Source organism: Sycon ciliatum, chromosome 3, assembly GCF_964019385.1.
Source record: "Sycon ciliatum chromosome 3, ocSycCili1.1, whole genome shotgun sequence".
NCBI lineage: Eukaryota > Metazoa > Porifera > Calcarea > Leucosolenida > Sycettidae > Sycon > Sycon ciliatum.
In genome coordinates, this window is record NC_088645.1 from 46,224,021 (window position 1) to 46,233,287 (window position 9,267).

The window sequence follows — 9,267 nt, forward strand, 5'->3', positions numbered from 1 at the left end:
TCGTACATTCAAGGTCGACCGTGTCGACGCCCTAAATATTATCCACTCTCTCTGGACCCTACCAACTACAGTGCAATGCATACATTTCCCGCTCTGTGTGTGTGTGGGGGGGGTGGGGGGATGAGATCACAGGATTTATTGTTTTGCAAAAGTATTTACATGTAGGTAAGTTGAAAAGCACCACAGAATCATCACTGTCAGGCTCTGTAATCAATGCATCCGACGTGCTCAGGACACGTCTATGCATACATGTGCCCGTCAAACTCTCCCTGCCTGACCCAAAATTATTTATGGTGTGCCTTGGCCCTAGTGGCAGCCATGCATTAGTAGTAAAGGTGAAATCCTGATAATTCGAACCTCAAAATGCCAGGAAAAAACTTCTAATTATCCGGACATTCCAATTATCCAAACATGAACCCACAACACAATATGTATGTCAAAATGCTCTCATGGTCACGCAGAGTTGCGCTATGGACCTTAGACACAGATTTCACGGATACTGAACTGACCAGCGCAGCCTGCTCATGCAAACTGAACTGATCAGTACAGTGTACAGTGAACTTCGAATTACACTTTGCTAACTTCAAATTGTCAGCACAAATCCCACACATTTTCTATGTAAGTGGAATCTGTGGGACTTAGAATTAACCGGACATATCCAGTTCGAGGTTCGAATTATCAGAATTTTTTATGTGGGACTCGTATTGATAGAAATCGGTCCTGGAAAAACTTCTAATTAAGCGGTATGTTCGAATTAAGCCATATTCGAATTATCAGGATTCCACCTGTAGTTATGTGTGTGTGTGTGTGTGTGTGTGTGTGTGTGTGTGTGTGTATGTGTGTTTGTGGGTGTGTGTGTGTTTGTGTGTGGGTGTGTGTGTATGTGTGTGTATATATGTATTTATGCGTGCGTATGTGTGTGTGTGTGTGTGTGTGTGTGTGTCTGTGTGTGTGTGTGTGTGTGTGTGTAAGAGAAAATCTGTGGTTGCACATCCAGTGCATTTGCAGATTTGCGTGCTTCTCTTGCGACGGGCGTATACATGGTACATGGTACACGGTGTGTGTGTGTGTGTGTGTGTGTGTGTGTGTGTGTGTGTGTGTGTGTGTGTGTGTGTGTGTGTGTGTGTGGCGCCAGTCCTGTTTAATATTTAATTTTCGGCGGTGGTCACACACTGGCGCTCGGACTGCCCGGATGTTGGCGTTACCGTCAAACACAAGCCCGGACGTAGGCTCGTCGGCGATCGTACTGCAAAATCACGGCTCCTTCCAACCCGTGTCACTGAGCCACTTTTTGCTGATGATGCTGCAGTTTTCTCCACCACCCAGCAAGATTTCGAGTCGTCCACGACCAAGTTTATCTCGTGCGCTTCCCAATGGGGTTTAACTGTCAGCGTGGCCAAAACCAAAGGTATGGCGGTGAACACTCCGACGAATGCGCCAATGGCACTGGATGGTGGGGAAGCCATAGATTCTGTGGAATCATTCATGTATCTTGGCAGTGCCATACACCGCGATGGTTTGTCCTCCCATGACGTCCAGGCCCGCATTGGCAAGGCATCCAAAGCCTTTGGTAGTTTGAAGCAAGCCGTGTTTGAGAACCGGTCACTGAGTCTGCAGTGTCGTCGTCGCGTGTATGTTGCCGTGGTGCTCTCTACCCTCCTGTACGGCGCGGAGACCTGGACAATGAAGGCTCCAGACCTACGGCACCTCAACCTCTTCCACCATCAATGTGTCAGATCTATCGTTGGAGTGTCGCGACGGCAGCAATGGGAGACCCACGCAACGTCCTCAGCCCTTGCAAAGACCCTTGGAGTGCCTGAGGACATTCGTCACATCGTACGGGAACGGCGTTTGCGCTGGCTTGGACACGTGGCACGGATGGAAGATCACCGGTTGCCGAAGTGTGTTCTCTTCGGTGAACTTCCTGCCTCGCGCCCCGCGCATGGTCCAAGCAAGAGGTGGAGGGACGTCGTTATGGATGACTTTGCGTCGGTTGAGCCACCGGTGCCAACACGTGGATGGTACGATGCAGCCCAAAACCGTCCGGAGTGGCGTGCCATTGCCCGTCGACCACCCAAGGCACCCTCTGCTGCTGGTTGCGCCTGCGGCCGCATGTTCCGTCGAAGCGGCAACCTGAAACGCCATCAGTCATTCTGTCGTGGACTGGAGAAATAACAATGCGCTATCATTGCTACGCAATGGGCAAGGTCAAGGTCAAGGTGTGTGTGTGTGTGTGTGTGTGTGTGTGTGTGTGTGTGTGTGTGTGTGTGTGTGTGTGTGTGTGTGTGTGTGTGTGTGTATGAGTAGTGAGTAACACCAAGTGTTTACCTTCCGATCCACTGGAGCGTTTCTGCAGTAGCTCTTGAAGCCTGGCCACATCTGCCCATGCCCATATAGAGACAAAGAAACACAGAGAGTGAGAACGAAAGAGAGAGAGAGAGAGAGAGAGAGAGAGAGAGAGAGAGAGACCCCTCATGAAGCCCTTTTGCTGGCCATGAATGAAACAACTAGGTCACAAATCACAACCAATCCAACCCACACAAGCCGTGTTCCATTGTGTTCTATAGTCTACAAAAGTACACGCACACAATCATAACCTGTAGCGGTATACAGTATACTGATGCAATGGCGGATATGTGTATGCGTGGAATAGTGTGGCTAATGTGATTGTGTCGCAGCATTCCGGAATATGCCGCAGATTTCGGGCAAAGCAAAGGGCAAGAAGGCATTCACAGATACATTAGTACGAGACATCATCGATCTTCCACACTATGAATACAGCCTGAAACTGCTATAATGCCGGATGATATACCACAGTTCACAAGGCTGCTTTCAGGCTTTCACACAACTCTTACCTGATCGAAGATCGCTTGATGGCGATGAATCTGCCATGATAATCCTTAGTTCGTACTTGACACGCTAATCGACGGTGTGCTACGCACTGCAACGCTCAATGAAGCGATCTGTTCTCTGCCGGTGTCCGTCTTGCCTCGTCAAGTAAGAAGGGTGAATGTTTTCAAATTTGTGTTTTCAAGAAATTTGCTTTGTTGCGTGTCAGACCTTTGGCGATGTTTTGTCCGCAGATCTGGCAACCACACTGACTTGCAATACATAGCACTGGCAAGCACCGCACCTGTACGGTATCCCGGCGCTTCGCTAAACCGCACTTCTGTCTTGTAGGGACAGACTCACAGGCAAGACACCACCACTGCCACTACTGCATCAGATGTAGATCATTCTACACTAGGCACTACACGGACTCGGTGGATCTACACCGGCCCTAACCCAATCATTCTCACTCACAGGACGTCACGATCATAATCCTACAATGGCTATAATGTAGACTGGTAGACTGACACTGTAGTGCTAGACCTAGACCCTGATGGCCTAAATGCTACTCGGACTCGGAGGTGCAGTACTCGTTCTCGGTGTAGTGGTCTGCCACGTAGACCCAGGAGGTAGACAGCCGACATCTGCTAACACTGACAGGATCTAGTCTTTCTACTTAGACTAGGACTAGTCTGGGGACATGTCGTCTGTACCAGCAAAAAAAAAGATAAAAATGATTTTCTCAGCCGTGGTTATGAGAAAACCAGGGGAGTTCCACCACTCTCCATGTTCATGTTTGTGCTTCGCTTTTCCCGTAAAACTAAAAGAGACCTTTTAGGCTTTTATCTTTTCGACCACTCCCCCGTCCTGACTCAAACCGAGTATCATGACAACGTTTTCTTACCAATTCTGTAGATCAACCGGGTACGTGCGCGGGGACGTTTGCGCTCATGGCTAGCCTATAATAGATTTACTTTCGGTTTGCTCGCTAAGGTTGCGGTCACAAGACGATAAAATACCCGAGAAATGTGGCACAATGCGCTTTTCTCACGGATTTCCTCTCTCCTGGCTGAGAAGTGCAAGGCGCCATACGCGCAGGTTATCTCCTTGCTGCGCTGCCGCCTTGGGTTTGACCTGGTTCGTTGTGGTGCCATGTGCCTGCGTGGCTCAATGAGCATTTTTGCTCCTGCCGTGCCTGAGTTCCCTGCAGAGCTGAGATGGCAACTTCAAGACTTCCAAGTCTCAACCACCAAAAAAAACACCAGTGCAGCATGTCGGTCATTTATCCGCGCACCGTCTTCTCCACAACGAAGAGAACAACTCGGTGGCGATCTACATGATGAATTTTTCATTTCCCTGGGCGCGGGGACTATCACCACCAGAGAGTAGTGAAATAGGTATTTTACTGCTCTCTGATACTTGTCTGCATCGTAATCGTACACGTAAAAGTCTCGTGTGAGCGCACTAGTGGTAGTACTTTTTCTCGCTCACAGTTAGGCACCGGCGGATTATACCGGCATAATTATTGGCATAATTTGGTGGTTGAACATTTGGAGCATAATTTGGCATCCTTTCGGAGGTAGGAGCATAACTACATGATTATACGACAGTTCTAGTACATGTATGTAAGCTACACAGTTGTGTACAATGCACCTGATCAGTGCTGGTGGTCTGCATGGTTCGGAGTAGCCCTTTTCCAAAGATGCTCGCCACTTGTTTCGCAACTTTCCGTTCTTTTTGAAGAAATCGCAACTTTCTTCATTTTCACAAACAACTACTTCGCAACTCTTCCGAAAAGGTGTGCAAAGAAGCGCGCTGGAGGAGACCATCGACTGTGCAGCCTGTGGTTATTGCTCTAACAATTAAACAAATGAGGTATACCGGTAGTTGATGTTCGGTCTTGGTGGAAGGAGAGGTGGAGCTACGGGAGAGATGAGCTGATTCTTCCCAGGGTGAGGGTGACATCGGTTGGACGAGCATGACGATTACGAAGACAGTTGAACATGATAATTTTCAAAGGTAACTCAAAATAATTTGGCAATGAAAATAACAAAAGAAATCAACTAATGGAGAAGAAGTCATGTTTTCTCCTTTCCATGTTGATCTTTAGCATGCATGGTCATCTTGGTATGGGGATATTCATGTATTTTGTTGTAATTATGGCCACTTGCAAGTACGAGAAAGGCACAAATTTCCGAACTTTGAGGCTCCATAAGTACAACAAAGTGAATTTGTATCCTCACGTGACAAAGCATAATAATTATGAGGATTTTGTGAGCATAATGCGAGAATCCATGAAAGCATAATTCCATAATCTCGCGAGCATAATCCGCCCGAGCCTACTCACCGTGCAACCTTTCTCGCCTGTTTTTTTTTATCGTCGTATGAGCGCAACCTTTTAGGAACCGTCCATGTACATGTATCATGGTGTACATGTAACCATGGTAACGGCGGAAAAGGACTTGGTTGCGTCATAGCTGTGTGATCATTGTATTACTGGCTCTGTTCACTGGACATAGAGGCTGTTTTGTTTTTGTATATTGTGTTGTCTTCTCCCCTTCTGACGAGTAGGTTGTGTACTTAGGAAAAAAACAAAAATCACTATACGCAGCCTGAGGACTTTTAAAAGTCTTTCACTGTCTATCTCTTTTGCATGCAGACCGTCTTCTGTGGTAGTCCTGGTTTGTACTACACACTCAGTAGATCTACGCAGTCGCTGTGCTGAGTGAACATGAACAGAACGAAGATATGACGTATCCTTTTTTTAAATTTCTAATGCAGTCGGATTGCAAGTGAATTGTCAATGCGCAGTGATTGCGCACATTTGGATGAAGGTCATTAATTTAACTCCACCAGAAGTGGAAAATCGTGCTCAGCTTGTCTGTGGACGGAACAAATCGAGGAATTCCACCTTGCACCAAACCCCACATGCAATGAACATTGTGCGAATATACATGTGATGATGTAAGTTAGAGTATGTACAGCACATCACAGTGATCCCTGTGCAACAACTATACACATCACAGTGATCCCCGTGCAACAACTATACACATCACAGTGATCCCCGTGCAACAACTATACACATCACAGTGATCCCCGTGCAACAACTATACACATCACAGCGATCCCCGTGCAACAACTATACACATCACACTGATCCCCGTGCAACAACTACACACATCCATCACATTCATTTTGCCCGTACAACAGGCTTTACTGCTATACACACCATACACCATACATCACATACATGTACACCCAATTTATAGGGTGAGCCAATTGAATACTAATAGTTTACTATGGTCGGCAAGTAAATTTGGTTCTCAGTTTCTCACACCACTACACTCGTCTACCAGAAGTGATCACTGATGAATGATGATTGATAGATCAATAATATCGACAGTACGGAAACGCAACAGTAATTAGTATTAGTGATGGTAGAAGCCTTTTGCACGGGAAAATAACGCAATTGATGCAATGTTCGCAAATATAATGAACACAAAATACACAATTCAACCTTAACGGATCAGTAATAATCAGAGTGGAGGGTGATGATAAAAACCTGATGATGAAGTACATGTAGTTAGCATAGAGTTTGGTCACAGCCAGTGGGACGTTTTAATGTTTGAATGAGTTCTCACATGGTTAAAAGCGGAGATGGGAATGAACGTTCTGCTACAGCTGATATATTATGCTAGTCACAAAAAAGTAGTGCAGGATTCATTACAATGTCATTGTACATGTAGATAGGCAAATTGTGTATTGATAGGTTTCTGGTTTTACAGTCTTAGATGTGTGTAATCAAGAGAATATAATGGTGAACATCATCCGCTCTGTGTGTAGGCGGGAAGGTGATGACGTCGTGCGATGTGTTCATGATGGACCCATCGTTCATAGTGTAAGCAGCTGAAATAGCGTTGTTAGAGCGTATGCTGGAGATACCAAGACTTCTCGGCTGACCAGAAAACCAGACGTGCTGGCCTGGACACAGGGTGAGGGTGACGATGGCGGCGATGCTACAGCTTGATCAACTGAAGATGACTGAAGCTGTACGGGCGCAACTGGAACTTTTGTACTGCGATCCTGTTTCTTGCTGCTGGGCAAGGAAAGAGCCAGCTGTACTTTGATGATCAGCTTTCTCCCTGCAGCAGCCACATCCAGGGAGGTGCCACCCCACGGCCCGTTCACGTGCACGCCCAGTGACGTTCGCGCGGCTGCAGGTGTGAAGTTCTTCAAGATTCCAATCTCCACCGATTGTCGCACTGTTGTCCGCTGCTGTTCCTGGCTGGGATCGGACAAAGCTGATGGGACTGGAGTAGAACAGTCGCGAAATCGAAACACTAGTCCATTGGGGCTTTCACTCACTGGGGAACACGGAAAGGACAACAAACAGAAATCAAAAACATCATTACTAATCGACTACTTGTGTATGCACATCATATGTACATCAAGTATTTGGAAATGTATCAAAAACGAACAAAAACGAATTTATCCACAAGAGCATTCTGCAACATTGGCAGTTTGAGGCAGCTATTGGTGCTTGTTATCAGTTTCTGTTTAAAGGATTTATTATCCAATGTTGTTGTTCCGACTTTGTGGCCGGACTTGACTTGTGGACTTGTGTGAGGAGGGGGGTGGGGCACGGCCACGCCCCCGCTTGTTTGTAAACAGTTGCCTGTGTGGCAGTGATCGCGTAAAAGGTTACGAAACGAACGTAATCGAACGGCAGTGTTCCAAGGTCACAGAACGCTTACTTGTTTTGGATAATTCCTCGACCAGCTTGTCTACGGTCACCTGCATACGTCCTCCGGAGGTTGGTATGGAACACGAACGTCTCTCTGACAACGTTCCACTACCGCCATCACCACTACCATCGACATGCTTATCATCACAGACGGGATCGATGACTATGTGCCCGTCACGTGACTGACTAACATCAAACACATCCAAGGCAGTGGGGGAGGGAGTGGAGCACTTTTCACCTGCCATATTTAGTGTTGTTCAAATATTGATTTCAGATATTACGAACAATAGGTAAGGTTTGATGAAAGAGGTCAAGTGTACTTGAATGAATTCAAAGTGAAGGAGACTTTGGAGAACTGAACTTTCTTTGCTAACTTAGAGCTCCTTTATACTCTCCATCAGGCACTTGTTAAAAGGGACGTGGAAGCTCCTCTTGAAAAAATGTTTGGGATGGTTTGGGCTAAAACAGTTACGCCCCTAACTTTCGATCTAGTGCGTCTTGAGAAAGATGTCTGGGACGTCATGGGTCGACAGTTACGCCACTAAAGTTAATCTAGTGCTGTGTATTGTATGGGTGTAAGATTCCGTAGACTCAGTGCACGTGACACCAATGTTTACCTTGCAGTCAGGGAGTAGTAATGTATTTTACTACTCCCTGGGTGCAGTGGGTTTTCGTGGGGTGTGCTGTGCGAACTGCGTGTAATCTGCGCGTGTAGCTCGCGCAACGAGTTACGTGGACGAGAAGCAGCCTTCAACGACTTAGGTAATTTACCATTTCCCGTGGAGATTACGTAATTTGACAAGCCACTTGTCAACATGTTGATAGGAGGGATCTTCAAATGCTCTGCTGCTTGGCTTTCAGCCAGACAGCCCAGTCGGCCTGTGCAGGGGAAACGGCCATAGGCTTAGCCGCAGGACTTGTGGAACAGCCGCCTGAGCCAGAGTTGACACTGGAGCAGGAGCGCGTGCCTCGCTATGGCACGCATTGGCTTTGAGAACGTACTGTACTGGCATATCGTTACAGAGATCTCTAGAGAGGAGTTCGGAAAAAAAGAAAAAAAGAAAACTGAACAGGAGTGTATTGCACCAGTTCTGTCGTAGGTACTACTAGTGTCATGTCATTCCGTGTGAGTGCCAGGGAACCGTCCCAGACAGACAGGTTTGACATCATAATATTGCTATTGCGTTTTTTATTACTTCTTGAGTTGCTTCATTCAATTGGTTCCATTCTTTGCCCGTAATAGTGGCTTTCCATGATCATGTCGACGAGTATTACCCACTAGTGCACTCAATACTAAGTCCTACTACAGCATTCCACATTAAAACCTTTTTTGAACTATGGTTACAGCACGTCATGTATACCACGTATACCACGGTCCGTGGTTGGTCTCACCCTCTCCTCAATTCAATTGGCTGTCTTGACATGCCACGAGGTGCAGAAATATATAAAATAAAATAAATACACGATCGAAACTCATCAACACATCATCCCAGTTCCTATTGGAGTCCAATATTAGGAGGTAGTAAGGCGACTGGTCCGGACCGCCCTCAAGTCCACTCTTTCCCGCACTGGTCGCTAGTCCAATAGGGACACGGGCATACAGTCATGTACATGTACACAGGTCGTAAGGCCAATGGGCGACGGGCATACACAGGTCGTAAGGCCAATGGGCGACGGGCATACACAGGTCGTAA

The 9,267-nt window shown here is 46.8% G+C and overlaps 2 protein-coding genes across 2 annotated transcripts in view; both read right to left on the reverse strand.

The window, feature by feature from the left end:
• Positions 1–3,160, reverse strand: part of LOC135812334 (protein lin-7 homolog C-like) — a 13,054-nt gene extending 9,894 nt beyond the window's left edge. Inside the window, exons 1-2 of the mRNA XM_065325714.1 lie at positions 2,856–3,160; positions 2,329–2,379 (exon numbers count right to left, since the gene is read on the reverse strand). Of these exons, the coding sequence (XP_065181786.1) occupies positions 2,329–2,379; positions 2,856–2,892 (88 nt within the window). The 5' untranslated portion in view covers positions 2,893–3,160. The remainder of the gene's footprint in view (positions 1–2,328; positions 2,380–2,855) is intronic.
• Positions 3,161–6,161: 3,001 nt separating this feature from the next.
• Positions 6,162–7,911, reverse strand: LOC135812801 (uncharacterized). Its single transcript, XM_065326018.1, has 2 exons — positions 7,584–7,911; positions 6,162–7,193 (listed from the first exon to the last, which is right to left on the reverse strand). The coding sequence occupies exons 1-2, from the start codon at positions 7,816–7,818 to the stop codon at positions 6,721–6,723; spliced, it is 708 nt and encodes a 235-aa protein (XP_065182090.1). The 5' UTR covers positions 7,819–7,911; the 3' UTR covers positions 6,162–6,720.
• Positions 7,912–9,267: the final 1,356 nt, after the last annotated feature.

Coding starts and splice junctions, on each gene's coding strand:
- LOC135812801 (XM_065326018.1), bottom strand. CDS start 7,818: ATGGCAGGTGAAAAGTGCTCCACTCCCTCCCCCACTGCCTTGGATGTG. Junction 7,194..7,583: donor CGAGGAATTATCCAAAACAA/GTAAGCGTTCTG, acceptor CGTGTTCCCCAG/TGAGTGAAAGCCCCAATGGA.